The sequence below is a fragment of the Brachypodium distachyon genome, chromosome 4 (genome assembly GCF_000005505.3).
Source record: "Brachypodium distachyon strain Bd21 chromosome 4, Brachypodium_distachyon_v3.0, whole genome shotgun sequence".
In the NCBI taxonomy this organism is placed as follows: domain Eukaryota; kingdom Viridiplantae; phylum Streptophyta; class Magnoliopsida; order Poales; family Poaceae; genus Brachypodium; species Brachypodium distachyon.
The window spans coordinates 15,379,398-15,404,444 of NC_016134.3; the positions used below are offsets into that span (position 1 = coordinate 15,379,398).

Below are 25,047 nucleotides of genomic sequence, written 5' to 3' on the forward strand. Positions count from 1 at the left end.
AACTGCTCGGAGAATCTCAAGGGCATAGGAAACAAGCCCAACCCGTTCCAGAAGGGCCACATGAATCACGTGAATGTGGAAGAGATAACTGATGAACCAGGTATCATAATTGGCACCTTCCGCATTAATACTTTTGAAGTACTCGTATTATTCAACACTGGAGCATCTCATTCATTCATAGCAAGGGTGTTGGTAGATAGAGGTAAACTACCTGTTAGAACCATGGATAGACTCATGAAAATAAGCTCACCTGGAGGACTGATGGTAGCGACCCAAAGATGTCGTTTACCGCCCCTAGGAATTGGGAGACACATCTTTCCCTCTGACCTCATAGTAATAGATTCCCGAGGTGTCGTCGCACGGGGCTCCGACACCGGGGATGTGCGGGCACCCCCTTTTAGGTTCGGCAGTGAACACGGAAACGCTTTTTACCTAGGTTTGGGCCACCCGGAGGTGTAAAACCCTACGTCCTGCTTGTCTGAACTTGTATTATCCAAAGATCGAGTGTTTACAAGTTGCCGAGGAAGGGTCCCCGGATGCTCTTTTTTTGGCTAAGTGCTCTTTGCTACTCTGGGCTAGTGCTAGTACCGAACTATGAGTTGGTAGAACCCTTTGACCGTTAGCGGGGGTCCTCCTTTTATAACCAAGGGGATACCACAGGTGCCACGGTGCATGGATTACAAGTGGCGAGCAGGAAGCTTGGGCAGCTCCTCCTCGGTGCGCTGGCATGCATGCATGAGCACCAACCCCGCGGCTAGGGGTCTAAGGCCTAAAAGCTAGCCCTGAGCAGCCACTGTTTGCCTGACTAGACGGATAACCCCCCTCCTGTCGGGTCATTAAATGCGCCGTGCGCTCCACTCCTTGTCCTGACGAAACTACACACTGGGCGCCTGCCGTGCGCCCACGTGGCGCTGCTGCTCTGTTCGCTCGGCCTCGCCCTCGCGGCAGAAACCTGTGCCCGGGAACGCCTCCTCCCGGCAAGTGCCTTCCCAGGAGGTGCCCAGGCAGGATTATTCCCCGAAGCCTCGCTAGCCCTTCCGGGCTGGTAGCTTGCCGGGCAGCCTGCGCGTCGCCGCCCGGGGTGAGATCTTTCCGGAAACCCAGCGATGTGACCCGCGCGTCTTGCAACGGTGGCACTCTGGGTGCCACTGGACACGAGGCCTGGATATAATCCTGGGAATGGACTGGATGGCATTATATGAGGGTCTGGTGGACTATGCCAATAGAACCGTCATGCTTAAAACCCCGGAGAAGAGAAGAATCCGATACAAGTCAACCTATGAGCTTAAGAGACCTAAGGTCAATTCTCTTAAGGGGGTTAGCCTGGAAGAGGTACCCATAGTGAAGGAATACCCGGATGTTTTCCCGAAGGAGTTGCCACGCATGCCACCGGACCGTGATGTGGAGTTCCTCGTTAAGTTAATGCCTGGAAATGGACCCATAGCCAAGAGACCGTATAAGATGGCCGTGGATGAATTAAAGGAATTGAAGAAACAGTTGGCCGAACAATTATCCAAAGGGTTCAACACCCTTCCTTACAGCTTCCAAATCTAGTTTCTCATAATTGTTCGTAACTGGGGACAGGGCTAAGTACTTAGTTTGACACTCTCAAGAGGTTGTACACTTTACCCACAAGAAACCGACGTGTTAATCCCTTGTTGTCCTAAGGGTAGAGTAGCAGTGGCATCGATTATGAGAATTTTCAGAAGTAATCCCCCAGACCACTTGAGGGACGCGCCCCCACCTACACGGCTTCATACTGATGTCACCTCGGATCCAGGTTCATACGACTTACTCCATCAAGCCAGAGCCCATTTAGCATGTGGTTGTACTGAAAGCTACTAAACAGGAAACTAGTCCAGTCTCTGGTTACCCTAGGTGGCATTCCACATTTGCGACGCAGACGCTCCCATAGACATGGAGAGACAACTCATAGACATGGACCCACAGAAATAGACCCGACGCCGCATACAACTCAAAAACTCAAAGCAGCCCACCCATGATGATTTATTGAAGTTGTTTTAGCCATGTTTCCAAAATACTTTACAATATCATTTTCATGGTATTTGAGATTCCCTCCCACATATACTATCATAGCATGGCTAAGAGTAAGTCTACACACGATGGTTATTGGTGGAGAGGTAATGGCACAGGTAACCTATAGTACTAGGACAAATATAGCTAGTATAGATACAATAATAATCCTATCAATGCGATCTACAATGTCGCACCAGTGGCACCCGGAGTACCACCGTTGCGTGACGCGTGGGCCCCGTCTCTGAGTTCTCGGGAGGATCTCGTCCCGGGCAGCAGCCACGAGCAGCCCGGCAAGTTACCAGCCCGGAAGGGCTAGCGGGGCTTCAGGGAATATTCCCGCCTGGACACCTCCCGGGAAGCCGCTTCCCAGGAGGGGGTTCCCGGGTGTGTTTGGCCTGGGCGCTTTTCGAGGAGCGACTTAACGGGAGGAGGAGTTCCCGGGTGCAGGCTCCTGCTGCGAGGGTGGGGCCCAGCGGGCAGAGCAACAACGCCACGCGGGCGCGTGGCGGTCGGCGGGCGCTCAGTCTCACCAGGGCAAGGAATGAGGCGCACGGTGCATTAAATGAGCCGACAGGATGGGCCTTACCCGTCCAAATAAGCTGAACAGTGGCTGTCCAATCCTACCTTTAGGGTCTTAGACCCCTAGCAGCGGAGTTGGCACCCATGCACGCTACCAGCTCACCGAGGGGGAGTTGCATGTCTCCTTGATCGACACTTGTGATGCATGCACTGCGGCACCTATGGTATCCCCTTCAGTATAAAAGGAGGACCCCCGCCGACGGTCAAAGGGTTCGACGGTTCCACGGTTTCACAATCTGACGGGGAAACGGACTCACACTTAGCCATTAGCAGTACCCTAAAGCAGTGAAGAGCACTTAGCCAGAAAGAGAACGCCCGGGGACCCTCTCCCCGGCAACGTGCAAACACTTGATCCATAGGCAATACCAGTTCAGACAGGCAGGACGTAGGGTTTTACACCTCCGGGTGGCCCGAACCTGGGGAAAAAACGTGTGTGCATGTGTTCTTAGCTTGCATGCATCTGGTGTACATTACCTTGCAGGTTGCGTAGGCCCATCGGCCATGTCGGCGATCGCCGGAGCGATCCCCGACGCCCCTGCCGAACCTAAAAAGGGGGCGTGACCGCACGCCCCTGGTGTCGGAGCCCCGTGCGACGACATACAACAACACTAATGCATAAGGATTTACATAAGAAAGATAATGGGATTGATGGTCAAAGTGAACTTGCCTTGATCAAAGTTGGTGTTCACGCACTCCTCACAATCACAAGGTTGGTACTCCGAGTAAACTAAACGAAGCAAACAAATACATACATAAACAAACCATACAAGCAAAAGCACATGCCATGATGCAATGCAAACATGTGACATGGGTTGGTAGGTTTTATTCAACAAGATGTGATCTCAGATTATCATGAACCACAATATTAATTTTTTGGTCAAAAGTGATTAAGAAAAATAATTTATTACAACGAATTAAAAGTAGGGTTCCCAAATAAAGGTTTTAAAAGAATAAAACAAGGTTCTAAAAAGATGAGACAACAAAATAATTCCAAATTTTATTTCTCTGGTCCTATTGGACAGAGGGTACAAAAATAAAATTCTGAGAGTTGGTTTCATGTAAAAGGGGTTTTCAAAATAATTAACATGAATTAATAAACATTAAAAGCCATTCTGTAATTTGGTCCAGTTCCAGTTAAACTAAACAGGATTTAAACAGTGCCCAAAGATTCTACTCCTCAAGAGGATTCCAGAAAGGTATTATTTGTAATTTTTGGATTAACAGGTAAAAAGTTATGATGATTTGAAGTTACAGTGGCTTTTCTGCAAAAGAACCATTTAATTTGTCCGGGGAATAACTTTTATTTGAAAAAGGGTGACATGTGTCGAGCTGTGATTCGTTGATACCGGTTCGGGGTTAAATTAAAACGCAACCGTCGGATCTGACTTAAAGAGATCGTGCGGTCCAGATTAGATACCGGTTGGGTGAAATAAGTGATCTAATCTACGCCCGTTGGGTGAGATCGGACGGACGAGATGGGTCGGGATTTACCGGTGGCGGCGGCTAGGGTTCCGACGGCGGCGACGGCGATGGGAGGTGGCAGCGTCGGCGTTCCTGAGGTCTTCAGGCTTCGGGAGGTGGCCGGTGAGGTGCGGCTCGTCGCGGCGGTGAAGATGGTGGCGACGGCACCCCTCTACGTGGATGGAGTCGATGCCTAGGACGATGAGACGACGGCGACGGCGGCGAAGCTTCGGTCTCCGGCGAACTGCGTGATGCGGAGCTCCAAAAACAAAAGCAAGCGCGTCAAAATGTGCACAAAGGAGACAGAAAGGAGATAGGTATGGTGGTGGCGGCTGTCGACCTTTTGGTCACCGGCGACGACCCAAATTTGCGGCGGCGTCCGAGGCTACTCTGGCAAGAAATTAGGGCAGTGTGGGCACGAGATAGGGTGGGCAAGCAGAGGGGAAACAGAGAGGGACGCCTGCGCTTTATAATGACGCGGAAGGAAAGGCGAGGAGAGCACGGAGGCGATGGCGCGGCGTTGATTGCCCCGCGGGATCGGCGCGGCAAGATTTACGGGCGCTTGTCCGTTGGAGAAGACGGCCCTGACAGGCGGGGCCCACCTGTCAGCGGCTCGGGCGCGCGTGGGGACTTGATTTCCTTTGTAACTTTTGATTTTGAACTCGAATTAAAATCTAGAAAAAATTGTAAAACCAAATCCTCAAATGCTTTAGCCTCTGGGACTCTATTTCCTTCAAAATACAAATATTTCAAATAGTTTTGCCTGTATATTTGCCTTTATTGATTTATAATTAATAAAGTAAAATAGTTTTTCAACTCCAATTTAAATACTAAAGACTATGGGGTAGCTCATTAATGCAATAAACCCTTTTTATGTTCAAAACCCTATTGGGTTGTGTTGTTGTTTTAAAAAACGACAGGAGTACGGAGTGCCAATGCACGATGGCACAAATGCGAGAATAGTATGTAGGGAGTGTACGCCGGCCTTATAGCGAAGGTCGCCGTACACTTGGACAAGTTGACACGTCGATATTTTTTGAATAGGTTCGGTCGACCCTGCGGGCACGACTTAGTCCTATGTTAGGAGAGGCTTCGAGGGGGTCGTTAACCAAGCGCTTGGGCCGAACTCGTCTTCCCAAGTCACCTATATCGAGAGGTCTCTAGGGGCCGCCTCGGACCTGGGCCGAACTCGTCTTCCCAAGTAGCGAGGTTGGGATACCCTCAAGACTCTAACCCGATCCCTCTACTTCGAGTTGAGGTCGTACTAGATGGCCCGGAACCTCGAAACTAGGCTTCTCAAGTCGCGTCCTTGAGATCGAGTCGAGACTAGGCTCGACCCAACCACTCGAGAGCGGGCTCCTTGAGTTGCTCTAGCCCTCTCCCCTTTGATCTTATTCCAATAGAGAGTGAGTGATACATGCCTCCATGGGGGGGTATTTATAGCCTACGGGTCCATGACAAAAGAACATGGCTACCCTTGAAGGAGAGGGAAAATGAGGGTAAGGTGGTAACTTTGCTCCTAGAGCTTTCTTGGCCCTTACTCTAGCTCCTTTGACCATGGCATGGGGAGCTTGACTCTTTGACTCCTTTGACCGGCGCTTAGTTGGCATGGCTAGGCCTTGTTGGCGATTTGACCGGTCTCCGGGATTTGTTGACTTGGTCGTCGCCACGTAGGATCGCGGCCCGGCTCATGTAAGGATTTTATTATATTACAACTGTAGCCCCCTTGAGCCGGAGGTGTTGGGAATGCCTTCGGGTCAACTCCAATGATGCTGGCATGCCGAAGCTCTTCATTTGATGCATTGAGTGCGGTTCTCCTCAGGGCGAGCCACTGGCTTGGTAACCTTCCTCGAGGAGGAAGATAGACCTAGGTGTGCCTTGTAGCACAAAATTTGCGGCTTTGTGAATTTTGACGCATCCCAAAGGCTCCTAGGGATTTTTCCTGCGGAAAATTACGGCCTTAGAGTCTTCGGTGCGATGAACCACCGGCTAGGCTAGTTTCTTGGTGAGAAACCAAGCCTAGGTGGGTTCGCTTATGAGGCTTCGCCGGTCACGGGGTCTATTTTTGAAGAAACAGACACTTCCGGGGTCTCCTGCAAAATTTTAAGGCCGTGGGGCTCCTTCTGCAAGATAATTTGGTCGCAAGAGTTTTTCTGTGAATTTTTGGCTCTTCGAGGGCTCCGTCGCGAAACTCTCACACCACCAGGGGGTGGTCTGAGAATTTCCGCGTTCCGGAGGGCGTCTTCGTAAAAAAGTCTCCCCCGGTTGCCTAACCGCGTGCAGGGGGTTTTCTGGACCGCGCTCGGCCTAACGGGCCTCCTGGGCGTGCGGGCTGCGCCCGACCGAGCCTGGGAGGCTTTCTTTTTTTTTTTATCGGCGCGATGTTGGGCCGAGGCCTTCTTGGCCCATTTGGCCCGCGTACCGGTTGGGGCCAGTGGCTAGTCGATCGGGCGGACGGGGTTTCCCCCGAACCCTAGATCCGACGGTTCCTGCCCATCGTCTTCCTTCGTACGGGATGGGAAAGAGGCTTGTCCTCCTTTCCCCTTCGGTCGACGACGCCGTCACCGGGATGACACCGGCGCTCACGCGGCGCGGCTAGGATGGCTTGGACGCGGGTCCCCGCCCGGGACCTCCTCCTTTGCGCCTCCTCCTTTTCTTCTTTTCACCTTTAGCTCTGTACCCTTTGTTTCCCGGTCGGCCGACCCTTGTCTTCTTGCTATGACCGAGCCGACCGGCGAGCCGTTGGGTCCGGACGTCGAGGCACGCCTTGGGCTATAAAAACGAGGCCGGGGGCGCAAGGGGGCATTGCCCACTCTTGCTTTCCTCTCCTCCGATGCCGAAGACGCGCTTCGGCGGCACCCGAGGACGGAGGCGAGACCGGTGGCTCGTAGGTGCCTGTCGAGGGCGTTTAGCCAGTTCATCTTGTCTCCGAAGGTGTCGAGGGTGATTGAGCCTTTGTGGGGGACACGGTTTCGGCGGGCTTCGGGCTTTGAACGGTGCCGGCGTTGTCTTCAATTCGATCCACGGAGAGGCGGCGCCCGGGTGCTCCACTGCCCTTGTCGAGGTGAGCCATGGCCGCCGTCCATTCACGTCGTCGTTTGGCGTTGCGGGGGCCTCGAGGGCGAGCGAAGGGGGGACCAAGACGAGGGAGGCAGCGACTTCGGCCATTTCTCGGAACACTCGGCCGGTGCGAGCTTGGTGCACAGGGCGCGTCCGTGGCGTTGTTGGAACGCAGTTGTCTGCAGATGAAGGCTCCCTCGGGGCGCGGACGAGGGGGTGCGGGCGTGGTCATGATGCGCACGGCATCAATGAGCGACCGTCACGGCGCGCCGGGAGTGGCACGGGCGCCGCCTTGACGCGCACAGGGCCGGCGGGCGACGGGCTTGGTACGCCGGGGACGATGTGAGCGTGGCCGCGGCGTGCGCTCGGAGTGCGCTCGGCGTAGCCTCGCGACGCGCCGGGGGCGGTTCGTTCGGGCCGTGTGGCCGCGTCGACTTCCATCGATGGCTTGTCCGGCGTTCTTGACCGAGCAGGTTCGGCGTGGCAGGCCGCACGCGGCGTGGGCGTGGTCCGAGCGTTCCTGGCGCGCGCGGGGGGCGTGCTTGGAGCGGGCGCAGGCGTCGGCCCTTCGGCCGAAAATGGTGCGTGCATCCGCTCCTTTTTTTTCTTTTTTTTTTCTTTTTTTTGGGCTAGAGAGGTAGCTGGGCTGCGGGCCGCCTGCGGTCTTGGGGGGCTGGGGCCCCTCTCTTCCTTGCGCGTCTTGGGCCGGCGGAAGGGCATGCGGCCTAAGGCCCTCATCCTTGTATGCCGAGGTGCTTCGGGCCTCGGCGAGCCGCGAGCTCCGTGGGAGCTGGGCTCTCCCCTTTTCTTTTTTTTTGATGATGGTCGTGCATGGCTCTGCGACGTAGACTTTCCCTAGCCACTTCATCCAGCTCAAAATATACTGCTGGAACGGTATATAAATTAAATGAAAAACAGTAATGCTATTGTTAGTATGTGATATTAGAATTACGATAGGAACGTGAGCAGCATGCATGCCTTACATCTTGAGATCTATTCTGAGATTACACGATTTTCTAGTATTACCACTATGGTGTACATATCTGCTCAGCGACTGCATGTTTTTCTAGTATTATAACTATGTTGAATGTATTCCTGTTTTGCAGATAGCACAATGAATTCTTGAACTTACGTGGCATTGAATCTTTCAGGAGCTTTGTTCTTTGTTGTCATAACAGACTATATATCACCCACCTAAGTATTGGAAGAATCAGGGAGAGATTTTGCCGTAGCCTGTCTGTCTTAGGCACTTGGGCCTCTTTGAATCTGAGAAACTTTTGTAGGATTTAATCCTTAGGAATTTTCAATTCAGGTTGTTTGATATCAGTCACTTTGCACCCAGGTCCAAAAATAAATTTCAATTCAGTCTAACTTCCTGGAAAATACTTGTTCGAAATATCAAATATGTTCCTTTTTCCATATCCCCCCGTTTTAGAATTGTAAAATATGATCTACAACGTCACAAATACTTTCTTACCAACTGTCTGATAATACAGGAACTTCTGACCAATCTGTTGATGAAATGGCAAGCACCTCCAGCTGTCAAGAAAGTGTTATTGTTTTCAACAAACACGGGGCTGACAAAGACCTGTTTAACTTTAGCCTCATCATACAGGTAACATAAACTTGCGTGTGGTTGTGTCGTATTTCATCTATCTGCTTATAATTTACCACTTGTCCGTGCAGTCATTATGCAATCTGAGACACTTCAGAGATAAGTTTCTAACGGAGCCACTTGTATGGGCCCCGTCTGTTGACAACCCCTGCATGGCTCAGATATTTTATGAAATCTTCTCGTCCTGGGAGAAAAATGAACACTACCTAACGAATATTCTACTGAATTACATGAAGACCCTTCTCTGTGGACTTGCAGCTTGCACCAGTTTTTATGAAAAGGTATATACCTTCATTACCATCCAATGTATTTGCCACCTGAAAGCAGAGTCTGTAATATGGTTCGGTCCTACTGTTACCTTCAATTTATTTCATTTTCATGTGTTCATTTCTTACTTTGTTGTGATTGTGGAGCTTTGTGATGTTTTCAATAAAGCATGGACCTGTTGTTATTGGACTTCACAGAAGGAAACACTTGTTGTTCTTACTAGAATTAATTAGTTTTTTCTTGTTACTTGTTCTGTATGCATGCTGAATATTGATACCAAGTACATGCACTAGGCTAGAATGGGCAAATTTAGTTATGTTGTTTTTATGTTCCTTGATGTGTAAGTTATGGCATTTGTTGTTTGCTCTGTTTCTACCGTACCAACACCAAAGAAGAACGAGGAGTCTAGAATTCTGAAGAACCAACACACCTTCCATTCATTCTCAGTTAGGTAAATACTGAGTAGGCTTTTTACATTTTGGTCCCTGCCGTAACTCCCTATATACACACAAGTGCTACCAACAGCATTGTTTCTTGTTGTTTGATTTTTTACATCACGTGTACAGTGTTGAGTTAAAAACATCTGCATTCTTGCTTCCGTTCTATTTGACTATGCATGCACTTCATTGTATTTTCCTAAGGATAAACCTGGTGAATCAATTCCAGTTACAGGTTAGGAAATTTTTTGCTTCTGAGATTGTGGCCACAATTCTCATTGGATCGCATATGTCAGAAACTTCTTCGCGGTTTAGTTTCAACAAGGTGACAGAAAGGCAGGTAGTAAACCCAATCACGTGCGGAGATTGCATATGCCCAACACATAAACTATTTGGGATCAAGTTTGAAGCGCAAATGAGCTGTGGTTGTGGGAAGTCTTCTGATGGATACCTATATACCACACTTTTCCATAAACTTGATGCTGGTTCACCTCAAACAACAAAGGTATGTCATATGCAGTAGATTTTCCGTCTAGCCAACATTGTATAGGTGGATATCTGATGCAAGAGTATTCTAGCAAGTAAGAAATGTTGACAGGAGGTTCTCATTGTCCTTTTGTGCAGATCAAGTCTTTTGCAGATCTTCCGGTTCTATTGGATGAACAATTCTGTAAGGAGAACAATTGCAAGGATTGTGAAGATCTGCAGGCTGTTGAGCTCTCTCTTTCAAACACAGCACATTTCATTACAATGAGATAATTGCTTTTTCAAACCATTGAAGCTCACGGTTACACAAAAAAGCGCGAAACGACACTCTCTACAAATGGAACCATTGGAGGGCACGAGCGGTCACAAACTGCACCACTGGGGTGTTAGTGCAACAAGTCAAATCCGGGTGTTCTAAGAGGTTGTCCAGGGATTGTAAGTAAGTATGCGGGTCCCACCTGTCATAACTCAACCGTTGGGCGTGGGACCCACCTGTCAGAAGTTGACTATTTTTTGTGGTCCCGACATGTAAGTTGTTGACCGTTATTTGCGGGTCCCACAAGGAGAAAATAAAAGGGGTGGCCAGTGCCCCCGTTCCCCGTTCCCCGACGCTCTCCTCTGCTTCCTCTGTCCCGATCGACCGCCGGGCCGCCGCTTCTCCGTTGCCCCCATTGCTCCGCTTGCAGTCTCCAGATCCGCTGCTCCACCCGGAAGCTGACCTAGTCCTAGGTAGACGCCGCCCCACCCCCCCACCCCCCGGTCTGGCCCCAGCCCACGCTCCGCAGGCTCCCCGCACCCGCCACTGTCCCCTCGTGGGCGACGCCGTCGCGAGGTTGATTTAGCCCGAAATATGCCGACATTCTTGGGGGAAAAGGATGTCCAGGTCGAGCCTCTCCCTCTCCATCCTAGCAGCCCGTGGCCGTGGTATGGGGAGGTTCCCCTGACCAGGTGCCCCGATTGCCCACGGGTGGAGCCGCTAGTCCGCCTGACGTGCAAGAAACGTGAGACGGGCAATTTCGGGCGCGAATTCGTCAAATGTTAGAGCCGGCCACAACCAGGGAAGGTAATTTGGGATTTTAGAATTCTAGGGTTTGCACTATTTGGGGCTGAAATTGGGCTGAAATTGATGGAGGCCGAGGTTGATGCCTAGTTTTTTATGTCCATGTTTGATGTTTTTGTAGTTCCTGAGACAACGTAGCTTTTTCATGTGGATGGATTCCTATGTTGAGAAGCTTCAAATGGAAGGGAAGCTGCAAGGGCATGAGATGGAAGAGCAGAGGATGAAGAGGGCAGATGAGAACAATGGCAAGGCAGAATTGTTGTTTTTGGAAGAGGTGAGGAGCATTAATAAGCAGCTGAGCAAAATTGTTGAGTTGAAGAGGGAAGAAATTCAAGTGGCAAAGATGTTTTATGCTTGTATCGTTATGTTAGCTTTGATTCTAGTTGTTAGGAACCCCTTCATGTAGAACTCTGATTTCAGAATAAGAGGTAGATTGAAGGGGGGCAAGATTTGATGTAATGTAGTAATGGTGTAATGCAGAAAAGTGAGATTGAATAAGTGTTTGACTCTCCACAGTTACGGTGTAATGCAGCAAACTGATATGGCTATGCCCAAATAGAGAGATCCCGAATAAGAGCTTGACATAACAGAAGTTTCATTTCTAATAATTCAGTTCTTGATAGTGCTTGACATAGCTAAAGTTCTTGACATAGGTTGAAATAGCGAATATTAGAGGAGTTTGATTTGCTGCCTCATTTCACCTTGTGAAATTAACAAGAGGCTCAAACCAAAATATCTAGTCAGCTAACATGTTTTTCTAGTCAGCCGCATCCAAAATATACAGGGGACGCTGCCTTGTGCTATCCAAGGCAGTGCTTGCACTACGGTGCGGTGTGCCCGTGCCCCCTACGCCATCTTCATCTTCTTTGGCCGATCAGAGCGCGCCGCGGAACCAAGCAATTGCCACGGCAATGACCAGAGAGCCCACAATCAAACGGAAAGCTAGGTACACATCCATCGGGCCTCCCAGCATTGCCAGGCGCGCTTCACGACCGGGCTCTCCTTCACGAACACCGTCGATCCTCGCAGCAATGGCAACGCCCTCGTCAACGGCCAGTTGCGCCCTTGTCGCTCCTGCAACATAGGTGAACCGAGGCCATTCGCGGCGGATAAGGGAGCCGACCACGGTCATAAGGAACGCCCCTATAGCTGCGCTGGACACAAAGACCGTATCCGTGCATTGGGGCATAGCCGGCGACGACGCCCCAAACAATGACGTGGGCGCGTCGTGGGCCCCGCCTAGGTTGGCCGAGCGCAGCCCCTCGGCTCGCCGCCGAGAGAGCCGTCGATGGAGCAGCCCCTACAACCATAGCCCCGGCTGAGGCACCCGGTGGAGCTGGCTCCGGCAGCACCAGAGGACCGAGGAGCCCCGCGGCGAAGCGCAGCGTAGGCGCGACGATGCCGGCGGCGATGACGAGGCCTGGCGTGAGGATGGCCGCGGCGTTGAAGAGCGGCGGCGCGGGCACTTCAAAGGGCGGGGTTCCAGCTTCGCGCGCTTGAAGGATCGGGGCCGCTTCTCCGGCCTTCGGCGGAGGAATGGGGCTCGGGGTAGGTGCGTCGGCTAGGCTAAGATGCCCGAAAGCTCGAGCTAGCTCTTCTTGCTCCATCAATGTGGCCGGCGGCGAGCTAGAGCTCGAATCGGGAATGGGGATTCGGCTAGGGTTTGGAGGATTTGGGGGAGAATGGCTGGCTACGGTTGAAGAAGAAGGAAGCTAGCTTAGTTGTGAAGCACATGAGTGAGGAGAGAAAGAAAGGAGCAGCCGCAGTTGTGTGTCAGGAAGTGAAAAAGGCGGTTTTTTATTTTATTTTCGGAACCATTGAGTTGGGGCTGGGAAGATGGGAAGAAAGGGCAAGGATAGAGAGGCCTCACGGGATGCTCTGTCGGGACGGAGCAGCGAGAGCAGCAGTGGCAGGCTTAGTTGTGGCGCCCGCCACTGATAAAGAACGAAAACAGTTTTCATCTACAGGCAAAAACGGAAGGCACGGCTGTGAATAAGTGCCCGCCACTGATAAGGCTCAAATGCAGTTTTCGTATACAGGCAAAAAAGTGTACAAGTTTATTGATTTTTTGATTGAATTTTTTTTGTGGACTATTGTGAGTGCTATATAGATCATCTGATCAAATTTGAGAATTTCTGAAGGCATGAAACTATATTTCGTACACATTTTCAATCAATCCTAATTTTGGTAGGAAATTCAAAACTGAATGCTACACTTGTCAAATGCAGTTTTTCCTGTGGTATGAAACTTTTATTTCATTCATTGGAAGGTGATATAAGTTTCATACATTACAGTATTGATGATTTAAGAATTTTCATGCATGTTTTTGGGACTTTTTAGGTATATTGATTTTGGGAAATTAAAAATAATATGAAAAAATGATCAGAAAAACCTGAAAACTTGCATGTGTTCATTGTTTAGCAAGATTTGCTGTCATGTAAATTTTCAGACGATTTCGAATATTTATGATCATAGCTTGTGTGCAAACTAGCACATCTCTCTAGGACGTTTCAGAAACACTCACTTGATTCTTCTAGATCTGGTTACATTTTGAAATTTCCATTTTATCCCTTTATCCAAATAACTTAAAACTTGGTATACTTCCTCTATTTGGATATTATTTCATGAAAAGCGCTGTTGAGCAATTTAAGTGTGACGGTGTGGGTTGATTAGGCGGTTTAAGTGTGGTTTTGAGGAATTTAAAAATAGCTGTTGAGCACGTTAACTTTGTCATAAGGTTTTGAAATATCTGCTGTGCTGATAACTTTGCAAGGAGATTCCATTTTGTCATTCACTTTTAACTTTAGATAATCTCGAATTTTGGAGGGTTGTTACAAAATGGGTCATTTTGGCCCCATTTTGGTTGGCTTGAGCCCCATTCTTGACCTCATTTCTGTGGTTGAGTGGCTCAGCACATGAACTTCCTTCACAGCAAATATCAACATACTTGAATACTCTCAAACATGAATCGAGTTACAAATCTGAATGGTTAACTGAATACAATTACAACAGTACGTGACACTAATCAGAATGTTTAACACACAAAATGGTTCTCATACAAATCTCGTCCAAATTAGAGCTGCCACACATCTTTTGAATAAAGTTTTGATGCTGCTCTCTTCCTTTTAAGGGTTCTTTTACTGGGAGACGGTTTACTGGCGAGCCTTTTCACCCTCGCTGGTTTCACCTTTTGTGCAGCATTTGAAGGGGCAGCAACTTCAGCAGCTACATCAGCAGCATCTTCAACAGCATTTGAAGGGGTAGCAACTTCAGCTTCAACATCAGCTTCAGCTTGAACACCAACATCAACTTCAGGTTGAACTTCGACTTCAACTTCAGCTTGAACAGCATCTGGAGCTGTCCATTCTTCAGCTAGCCATTCTTCAGCATCTCGAGCTGTCCATTCTTTAGCTTAGCCATTCTTCAGCATCTCGAGCTTGACCGTTTTCAGCTGGGGCTGAAGCTTGGCCATTGTCAGTTGGGGCTGCAGCACTCTTCTTTTTTCCACGAGCCCTGGAAAATAGGAATGTCAGAATCCAAACATTACGATAGGAAAATAACATGGTTAAATGGACAAAAACTTGCCCCTTAGGTTTCGATGGAGTCAGAATACAGTAAGAAGACCCAACACGATGTCCAGGTTCTAGACAACTCTTGCATTTCTCTAGATGAGGGGCATGTTCATCCCAGGTTTCAGCTCCCTGTGCAGGCTTATGTCCCCTGGAAGAAGGTAATGTAAAGATCAAATGGAGAAAAACTTACTTTCTAGGTTTCGGTGGAGTGAAAACGCAGAGAGGGGATTTAACACGATGTCCTATTTCTAGACATTTCTTGCATCTGTGTTTGATGCCTATGGCTGCGTTTGTATTCAGTCTCTCTTCCTCTTTTGCCTTCTCCTTCTCTTTCTCTGTGTCCCCTTTTCCTCCTTTCATTTGACCTTTCGTTCCAGGTTTACCACCACGCTCAAAGAAAGTTTTGAAACGTTTCTGTTTAGGCCTGCCAGCTTTTCTAGTTATTTTTGGGGCATGCAAATCAGCTTCTAGTTCCACCTCAGGCCATTGTGATGCATCTGTAAATGGCTCCACAATTCCTGCATATGCTGCTTTAAACCTGGCCACTGAATAATATTCATGCAGAAAATCCCTCATCATCAAGTGATCTCTTGCTGACAACACTACTATAGCATGCTCACAAGGTCTCCCTGTTGCTTGCCACTCAAGACAGGAGCACTCCTGTAAATCAATCTTCACCACATGCCTCCTCGTGTTCGTTTTGTTCATAACCTCAGCACAGTTAGTTGAGGCATTAACAACATGGTAGTGTCCAAGTCCTCTACTCTTGCATACAAGCTGTTGCACGACTGTTGGTAGTTTGTCATGATGCAATTTCTCACCTATTTGTCTCCTGATATTGAACAGATTCATTATTCTTATCCTGATGTTGTCAACCAGCTCATGAACTGGCAAGTTCTTCAGATCCCTTATCCAACTGTTAAAACTTTCTGCCAAGTGGTTGTTGATGTGATCAACTTTGATATCTGTATGAAAGCCACTTCTGTACCACAACAAAGAATGGTAGGTCTTCAAATATACACCAAATTCAGGACAACCCCCCTCAGAGACTGACAACATCTTATCCATATGGTACTTGAAAGTTTCATGCCCATAGGCTCTTACTGCTGGCCACATTCTTCCAAAAACTTTTCCTTGAAACTTTTTAACCAAATTGAGCCACAAATGCCCAAAGCACTCCCTCCGCTCTGCATGTGGAAACACAATTTTCACTGCATTCTTAAGACCTTTAGATGCATCAGTGCATATTGCCAAAGGAGTCATATGTCCTAGTGAGATATACAACTGAGTCATGAACCAAATCCAATTAGCCTCTGTCTCAGACTGAAACAAGCCTACGGCAACTGAAAACATCCAATTGTTGCCATCTATAGCAATGGCCGCAGCCAACTGGAAACATCCAATTGTTGAGGCATTAACAACTGGAAACTGGAGGCCTGTGCTCTTGTCCGCCGGGATGGCCGTCCACCGCTCGTCGCCGATCCTGGCGAATGAGAGCTCTGCATGTGCATTAGCAGGACGATACACGCGCTGCCAGCTGAGGGGCTGCAGGAGAGAACCACCCGGTGGTACATGATCTCCCGAGCCTCTACCGCGGGGATGCTGTATGGCGACTCACCTTCCTCGTAGATGGTGTAGGCTAGGTTTCCCTTGTGGTCCAAGGAGCCCTTGACGGATGGGAATGTTGTGATGGGCGGGAGCTCTAAGAGGCCGCCGGTGAGGGGGTTTAGCAGGTGGAGGTTGCTGATCTCGTCGGCCACCACGAGCCAGCCGTGGCCCGAGCCGACCGTCGACAGGCTGCGGAGGCGGAGCGTGGGCTCCGGCATCGGGATGCGGAAGGTGGCGCCGGTGGAGGGGCAGTATAGCGCGGCAGCATCTGGGCCGCAGGCATCACTGGAGTATAGAAGGCACGGCGACTGCTTCGGGGACGGCAGGCGGAGGCGGCGGAAATCGGAGTACACGGAGTGCCAGGATGTGCAGACGGCGCCTGAGCGGATGAGGTCAGGGATTTCTAGCTCCCCGAAGATGGTGGCCAGCAGATCCTGCGGAAGCTGCGCCCAGTCGGGTAGGGTTGGCTCCTCCGGCACCGGCGTCGTCTGAAGAACCATTAGATCATGCACAACACATGAAGTATAACGCCCAGAAATTCATATGTAAGAAAGAGGATGCAATTTTGTGAGAACAACTGAAAGGTGTCCTCAGATGCGGTTGTAAACCAAGATATGAGGCTGCTTTTATTAATTTTCACCATCCACCAACCATCTACAATTTTAGAAGAAAATTGCATTGAACTTGGTACTTAGGCCCAGCACCCAGGACATAGCATCACCGCCAAGGCGACAACAGGCCACGACACCTGAGCAAGAGGACACTGGAAGAATAAATTATCTGTAGCTTCCAGGCATCCACAGAATATGCTTCGGGACTTGGTCAATAAGCAGAACAAACCATGAACCAAAGAAAAGGATATATTTTTCAGAGGATTATTCTCTTCCTAATGTAGGATGAGATGTGACTTTGTGACTTTTGTTCAACACAATGTGAACTTGGAACAGTCGAAACATAAAAGACATTAGTTCAAAACACTTACTGCAGTTCTTCATAAATATAGTAAGGTGATGCATTATTAAGTGCAACGAGTATGGACGGTTGTTTTAGTTCCATACTTAGCTTACAGTATTGGCGAAGTGATGACGTGCATAAACATGAGTGTTGTCTTATGAGATATGATTGTGGAAAGATTAAATGTGCCAATATGCTTCTAGTGCCCACACTACATGGATGCAAGCGAGCAACCCGCGGGAACCCCATATGTATGTACATAACCTATACAAAGTCCAAGTGGGAAACAACACTAGGATGACTTTTAAGCATACTTGTTATATGCAGGTTTCACGGAATGCCCAATCATATGGCCGGCCTCCACAGGTCTTCCCTGACGCTGTCAGCTGTACCTCTGTCACCGTCCAAGCACCGGCTGCTTTTCCCTCGACGTCCTCTGGCACTGGCGCATCTCCGATCATCTCTGCACCTCCTCTGACCACTCCGTCTCCTCCTGGATGCACCGAATTACCAAACACCGGGCTGCAGCTCGGGGATGCACCCAGGGAGCCTGCAGCCCAGCTGCTGTAGCCCCCATGCCATGCGAGCTAGCCCCGTGAGGAGAACTAAACACACCCTAACAGGAGGCTAATGGAATGGAATCGAGAGAACTCAAAACCTTATTAGGCGAACTGGACTCATCTAATCAGTAGCTCACAGTAAATTCCCTCAATAAAAAATGTTCACTTATTTTTCTAATTTACTTGGTAACTCACAGCACAAGGAATATCTTGACAATAAGCAGGCCGAGGCTAGAGGATAGAACACCCGTGTTAGCATCGTCGACTAAAAGTCACTCCACTAGAAAAGGGAGGGCGTTATCCAAACCGGAGAGGGCCAATTCAGCCATGCATGTGAAAACATAGAATTATCGAAGCTCTGCAAGCTCTTGCTTTCCATGTCCCAGACTCCTATTTCTCGCCAGTTATACTTCAAGCTCACATACTCAAAAGAGTCATCAGTCATGTAGACACAGTTTGATTTCAGCATTGGAAAATCCTTGATAGGAAGACACATGGTGCCATTGTAACCGAGAAATAATGCATGATGCGCCAAGTTTGTCATCTTCACAAGCTTCTGCTTGTCGAGGTCAACTTTATAGATCTCTATTTCGGTTGTCCTGAGCTCCAGAAACCGGTGTATGTCATTTTCATAGAGACCATCTGGATCTTCAGGAACCTCCACGGGTGTGGACGATTCAATGTAATCCCTCCACCTCCATATTTGCAAGATATCACCCCATGGTGCTTGCGTGATGTACATGCTGGAAGGGTCCATCCTCCGTTTCTTCTCTCTGCGCATGATCTTTTTCAAAACAGGTGATGGCCCGTTGAGATTTAAGGTGAAGACTGATCTATGGCCACGAAGAACATAGAACAAGCCTTCTTCCTCGTTGTAGAAAGAGTCCATGAAGCCCCAGCTGATGCCGCCCATGCACTGGTGGTCGTCCGGCGAGATCCAGGTCCATTGCTCGTCGCCGAGTCGGGCGTAGGAAAGCTCGCCCATCGACATGCGCACGAGGAGCGCGATGCAAGCGCTCCCGGCCGACGGGCTGCAGGAGAGGGTAACCCGGTGGTACATGCAGTCGCGCGCCTCGTGTGCGTGGAACGGGGTCGGCTCCGAGTCGCCCCTTTCGAAGACATTGTAGATCAGGTGGCCGTCGGCGTCGACGGAGCTCTCGACGTTGTGCATAGCGGTGATGGGCGGGAGCGCGGCCTGGGCGCCGGTGATGGGGTTAAGGAGGCGGAGATTGGAGGCCTCGTCGGCGGTGACGAGCCAGCCGTGCACCGAGCCGATGGTGGAGTGGCGGGTGAGCGGGGGCAGAGGGAGGGGGACTCGGACGGAATCACCGGTGAAGGAGCAGCATAGGGCGGCAGCGTCGGGGGCGTAATCCTGGCATGCGTAGAGCAGGCAGGGGAGCTGCTTTCGAGAGATCGGGAGGGGGAGGGGGCGGCGGCGGAAGGCGAGGTAAGCAGTATGCCACGAGGCCCAGACTGCGTCGGAGCGGACGAGATCCGGGATCTCCAGCGCCTCCATGAACTTTAGGACTATCCTCCAGCAGTCCCGCCCAATCGGGCCCGGCTCCACCGGCGTCGGCGGCGACTCCGGAAGCATTTACCATGGCGGGCGGCGGCAACGCACCCGTTTTTTTTTCTTTTTTCTTTTTTTTGAGACGACGCACCGCTTTTTTCTTTCTCAGCGCAAGGGAGTTCTATCCTCTTGTCTTGTTTGTGGATACATGCCTGCTTGTAGTTCGACTCGAACACGCTGAATTGAACATACTATACATCGCTGACGAGACGAAAGAAAAGAAAAAAGTACGCAACGCCACGGTATGTTTGGTTGCTCGCATCAAGCCTGGCTCGCATCCGCCATGCAGGTCTGGCCATGTTTGGTGGCCTGCACCATCCGCCCGAGCCCCCTCTTTTGCCTAGATTTTTTTTCTCAATGACTTTAAATGCTAGCCACGAATCATATTCAGGCTCCGTTACAAGGGTGGACGTTATCTTTTTTGAGTACGAATGTCGCCCCTAATAAACCAACGTCCATTGCATAGCACATCTCTACTGTATCGTGTATCATGTCATGGTGTTTATCTAAAGGAAGGAACAAACGAGGATAAGATAAAGGTGCTTTAAATTTATTTTGCCCAAGTGGGATATATGGCATACTATTCTTTCATTTTCATCTTTTTTTCTATTCAGAAAGAACCCAATGCAATGAAATTCCACTAATATACAATACAAAAAAGAAGAATAGATACAGGGTCTCAAACCTTGCTATAGAGTTTTTGCTTCAAAGAAAAAAAAATCATCATACAGGGTCAACTCCAATGTATGGGTTTTCGTCTCTTTTTGTGGCTTTGCCTTTCATTTCAGTCTGCAGAATAATTTTCTCGTCTTGTGTGCAGCTATTCGCTTTGACCCTGATGATGAGAAGGCCAGAGTGAATGCTGCAGTTCAGACTCGCCGAGCTCATGATCGGTCACCTTTTTGGCTAGATCAATCAAGGAGCTATGACTTGATGTTATTGATCGAGCGGATCAAACAAGTCAAGAGATACTTCACTTCCTGCCGTAACATATTAGCTTCGACTCATCGGGCCTTATGGCCATGGGAGAAGGTGCCTCTCGGATTGGGCAACCTGATGGTGAAGTTCTATGGCAAGGACAAAATGAAGGAACTGGTGCGCCTCCAACTGATAAAGGGTGCCAAGATTGCCCTCGCATTTGTGTGAGTCAACTGCCCAGAGTTGGATTTTTGGCGAGTCATTGCCTTGCTGGCTGCTCTCAACCAGAGTATAGGGTCATTCCTGGAGGCAGGGCAGGCGGCAGCACTACACATGATCCGGCAGTGGGAAGCAGCCGAGGAGGAACCCACCTCGGAGTAGATAGCCATGTACTTCTTTCTGTAAACAATATTCTACCGGGTGCGCGATCAGCGCTCCCGGTGGGAGTAGCCCTCAAGTTCGGTGCGACTGTGCGTAGTGGCAACCGGACTCCTTGGCGAAGTTATTCCCTTTTTGGAAATATAACGATATGACTTGTTCGTTGATGCTGAGTTGAATTCTGACTTACCGAAGTCGAATTTAAGTCAGAGTTCGAGTACTCCCGGTGGGAGTGGACCGCAATTGAGTATAAATAGTCAAGTGCGGCCTCTAACGTAATAACCAGCGTAAAGGATTTGTCCTGCTGATTAACACTTGAGTCCCGTGGGAAGAGATGGATTCCTCCGATGCACTCGAGGTTATGCATATCCGTTTGGGACATGTTGAATACCAACTTGCGCAACCACGGGAGGAGATCTCCCTGCTTAAGTCGGAGAATCGGGCCGCGTTTGGCCGAGAAGATTTCCTTCTTGGAGAGAACCCGAAGCTAAGCTCTGACTTGCGAGGTAACTACTAGTCCCTCTGTTTGAAAACGTTGGATCAACTGAATCTTGGGTGACTTGGAGGTACCTTCTTTTGCAGACATGATGCCAGAACCATATGTTGAAGCTGAACGCGTAAAAACTCGTCTTGATGCTATAACACGATCTGGTTCGATGACTCTAGCTTTCTGGTCTAACCGCGACAAGGGTTATACCCTTGCATTAGTGCAAGATCGAGTTGCAAGAGCTGTGGTCTGCCTGAAGTCCTGTAGCCACTGCTTGACTGAGGTGCACCATAACTTGTTCCTGGAGTTTCCTGTTCCAGTGGACCTGAAGGGATTGATCGAGAGATTTTGCGAAGGAGCAGTGGTGAGGGGGGCTACGCATGAACAATTGGTGGAGGGGGCTGTTCTAGCCCTCTCGTTTGTTCGGCTCCGCTGCCCCTCATTAAATCTGGATTCCCTGCATCTGACTCCCTCCAGTGTTCCAGACGATGCTCAGCTTGGACCGATTTATGACATGATGGAGCACACAGCGCGCTAGTTGGTCACTCTTATGGCTTTGGAGTAGAGTAGTCTTTTGATCTGTTAAAGATATAGGCATAGTTGCTATTTTTACCGGGTGCGCGACCAGCGCTCCCGGTGGGAGCAGCCCCCGGGTCTGTGCATGACTGGTTTGCAGTCATGTGTAGACCCAAGTACTTTGAAATCCTTTGTAACTAATAGCTTCCAGCATCTTTGAAGGAGGTCGCACCTCTGTTCTGTAACTTCTTTGATCTTATCAATTGAGAAACAACGTGATCCCAATTTTGCACATTTGGAAATCGCCGACCGTTGAACAATGCTTTGCTGATGCACTTCACGAGATAACCAGTGAGTGTCGGGTGTGTCCAATGACAAGTTTAGGGTCGATTGGACGCAGCCCCCAAGTGTCGAGTGCGTCCAATGACGTGTTTAGGGTCGATTGGACGCAGCCCCCGAGTGTCGGGTGCGTCCAATGACGTGTTTAGGGTCGATTGGACGCAGATGCACTTCACGAGATAACCAGTGAGTGTCGGGTGTGTCCAATGACAAGTTTAGGGTCGATTGGACGCAGCCCCCAAGTGTCGAGTGCGTCCAATGACGTGTTTAGGGTCGATTGGACGCAGCCCCCGAGTGTCGGGTGCGTCCAATGATGTGTTTAGGGTCAATCTCTCAGCTTTGAGCTTGATGCGACCGTATCGGGGTAAGTAAGAAAAAGGGACTCTGAGTAGAGAAACATAAATAAATTTTATTGAGTACCGATGGTACAAGAAGGTAGTTAAAAATGCGGAGAAAACAAAAAGGAAACAGGCGAGAAATAAAAAATTCAAACGGAAGCCTGGCGCGATTGCGTGGCGTTCCGTGTCTTGCTTCTTGTGTCCCCTGCTCTGAATTGGAGTCTGAGGGGGAGATTCTTGGTTCTCATATCCCACAGTCGAGTTGGCTGAATAGCCATGTCGAGGCGTGGATGAGCTCGTTGATATGTGCTTGAACTGACTCACTCTTCGGCAGGCAACTTTCTGAGTTACACTGCATGGGCTGGGAAGCCGGCTTGGCGTTCTCGTTGTTTTAGTGCGCCTGCTAGAGGGGCTCCCGATGTTGAAAGTGGGGGGAGCCGAAAGAGCCAGTCTTCCTTACTTGGTAGGGCTGCTGGCCGAGTCAGCGTTGGACTCCTTTGATGAAGGGGCCTGCGCTTCCTCTGCCTTCGAGTCTGTGCCGCTTGTGGCCTCAATGGCTCTTTTCTTAAGGACAGAATTTTGGTCGTCGTCCGTTAAGAGGTAGGCCTGGCTAGCCTGGTTTTGCGCGGCGAGTGACTCAGAAATTTTATGGAATTCATGGTCGCAGTGGTCAGACCGCAGGAAACTTCCAGAGATAGTTATCACGCCGTTGGGTCCAGGCATTTTAAGCTTAAGGTAAGCGTAATGCGGGACTGCCATGAAGCGTGCTAGCGCGACACGACTCAAGACCATGTGGTACTGGGAGGGCCAGTTGACCACTTCGAAGTCGATTCTTTCGCGTCTGAAGTTATCGGGCGTGCGGAACACCACGTCTAGGTTAACTTTGCTTAGTGGAGTGGCTGCTTTTCCTGGGATGATCCCGTGGAAGGTTGTCTTCGTGGGGGCTAGCTTTGTTGTTGAACGATTCATCTTCCGTAGGGTGTCGGCGTAGATAATATTTAGCCCACTTCCACTATCGATGAATACTTTGTTCAACATGAAACCCCTGATCTGTGTGTCGACCACCAGTGCTGTGTTCCCAGGTTGCGGGATGCAGGGTGGGTGATCTTCTCTAGAGAATGTGACCTCCACTTCAGACCAGTCGAGATACTCCATTGAAGAAGGAGGTGACCTCACGGCCATATGAACCTGCCGAGTTATGGACTTCTGGACCCGATTCGTGAGTTTTTCTTTTTGAATCATGCAGATGTGTCCGACTGGAGTCGGATATGAGTTGGCGACCGTTGTCGGTGCTTCGGGTGGTGAAGTGCCACGGAGTGCACCGCGCCGGCAAAACTGGCTGGGCGCGGAGGAGGAGGAGGAGCACCAATGGCTAGTGCTCCAGGTATGGGAGGCGGCAAAGGCGCATTGACTCCTTCATTGGGGTACAGATGCGACCCAGGTAGCTGCGAGAAGCCGGCGCTGGCTGCCGACTGTTGTGTCCTGGCAAACTCAGCCTGTAGCTCCTTGAAACGCCGGCACTCGGCTAGAGGGTGACTTGGCTTGATGTTGCCTTGTTCATCCCTGTAGACGTGAAATGGGCAAGGAGAAGCCAATTGTTGAGAGAGGGTAGGTTGGTTCCGTTTTCTCTGCCATTGTTGCTTGCGCTTGTCACCACCTCGAAAACCTCCACCGCGATTCCCGTTCTCCCGAGAGCCAAATTCTGAAGGAGAGGCAGCTGCGATGAAATCAGGTGGGTGTGACTTTTTGAAGACTCGGTTTTTGCGCTTCCTCCTTCGATCATGACCCCGATCGCCCTCTTCCTCTGGGGATCGGTGGCGTTCATTGCGAACTGAGTCTTCATCGTCGGCCCATCGATTAGCGATTTCCATCAGGTAGCTGATGGTTGCGGGCCGGACACGACCCAATTCTTCCTTGAGCTCGACTTGTCGGAGTCCTCGCTTGAAAGCGTCTATGGCGCTCTCATCGGAGACTTCCTCAGAAGCATGTTTGGTGTTGGTCCAACGCTGGATGTACGAACGGATGGATTCTCCCTCTTTTTGAATGCAAGCTCGGAGTTGCTCGAGGGAGACGGGTCGTTTGTACGTGGACCTGAATTTGCGAGTGAAAGCTTAGACGAGGTCATCCCACGAGTAAATGTCGTCTCGTGGTAAGCTGGTCAGCCACGTGCGTGCAGGGCCTCTGAGTTGCAACTGCAGGCACTGCATGGCGGTAGTACGAGAACCGCCTTGGCAGCGAATCCTTGTGACGTAGTCCTCCAACCAAGTTTTAGGCTCTTGAGTGCCGTCATACTTGGCTAGACCAGTCGGTGGTTTGAAATTCCTGGGCATCCTAGCTTGGAGAATGCGACGGCTGAAGCAAGGCGCTCCGCATGTCTCGGCCTCGTGATCAGAGTCCGACGACCGGTCGCGATACCTATCTCGCCGGTCGTGGTTTGTGACCCGAGGGGAACCCTGTGTTTCCCTTGGGTGTGAGTCGCGCTCCCTGCGGCCTCAAGGAGGCGGGTCGAGGTCGTGCTGGATTTCGCCTTCGCGGCGGCGGGATGGAGTCCTATCCCGCGGCGGCCTTCGGTTGTTGAAATCTTGACTAATACAAGAAGCCCCTGCACTATTCAATCCTTCCAGAATCTGCTTGTGAAGCCGCGAGCGCGGGTCACTGTCGGGTGGCTGGATTGTTTGTAGGTAGGTATTAACTGCAAGCAAGGCCGCCTCCGGGGTTTCTGGTATCATATCGCCATGGCCATCTACCGGCATGAAGCTTGGAGCCAAGTTTCAGGTCATGTGGTCACGACGCGAGACGTTTCTT

At 50.1% G+C, this 25,047-nt stretch overlaps 3 protein-coding genes across 3 annotated transcripts; 1 reads left to right on the plus strand and 2 right to left on the minus strand.

Annotated features, from left to right (window-relative positions):
* The first annotated feature begins 7,624 nt into the window (after positions 1-7,624).
* LOC112272527 lies at positions 7,625-10,514 on the plus strand. The gene is made up of 5 exons (XM_024463622.1): positions 7,625-7,718; positions 8,634-8,752; positions 8,824-9,033; positions 9,686-9,961; positions 10,081-10,514. The coding sequence occupies exons 2-5, from the start codon at positions 8,660-8,662 to the stop codon at positions 10,213-10,215; spliced, it is 714 nt and encodes a 237-aa protein (XP_024319390.1). The 5' UTR covers positions 7,625-7,718; positions 8,634-8,659; the 3' UTR covers positions 10,216-10,514.
* Positions 10,515-17,848: 7,334 nt separating this feature from the next.
* LOC106866685 lies at positions 17,849-19,325 on the minus strand. Its single transcript, XM_014902314.2, has one exon. The coding sequence runs from the start codon at positions 19,288-19,290 to the stop codon at positions 17,977-17,979; it is 1,314 nt and encodes a 437-aa protein (XP_014757800.1). The 5' UTR covers positions 19,291-19,325; the 3' UTR covers positions 17,849-17,976.
* Positions 19,326-22,698: 3,373 nt separating this feature from the next.
* LOC104584952 lies at positions 22,699-23,424 on the minus strand. The gene has a single exon (XM_010240803.1). It carries the CDS (start codon positions 23,422-23,424, stop codon positions 22,699-22,701), a length of 726 nt encoding a protein of 241 aa, XP_010239105.1.
* Between the last annotated feature and the right edge of the window lie 1,623 nt (positions 23,425-25,047).

Coding starts and splice junctions, on each gene's coding strand:
- LOC112272527 (XM_024463622.1), top strand. CDS start 8,660: ATGGCAAGCACCTCCAGCTGTCAAGAAAGTGTTATTGTTTTCAACAAA. Junction 9,034..9,685: donor GCACCAGTTTTTATGAAAAG/GTATATACCTTC, acceptor AATCAATTCCAG/TTACAGGTTAGGAAATTTTT. Junction 9,962..10,080: donor GTTCACCTCAAACAACAAAG/GTATGTCATATG, acceptor CCTTTTGTGCAG/ATCAAGTCTTTTGCAGATCT.
- LOC104584952 (XM_010240803.1), bottom strand. CDS start 23,424: ATGGCCGTGAGGTCACCTCCTTCTTCAATGGAGTATCTCGACTGGTCT.
- LOC106866685 (XM_014902314.2), bottom strand. CDS start 19,290: ATGCTTCCGGAGTCGCCGCCGACGCCGGTGGAGCCGGGCCCGATTGGG.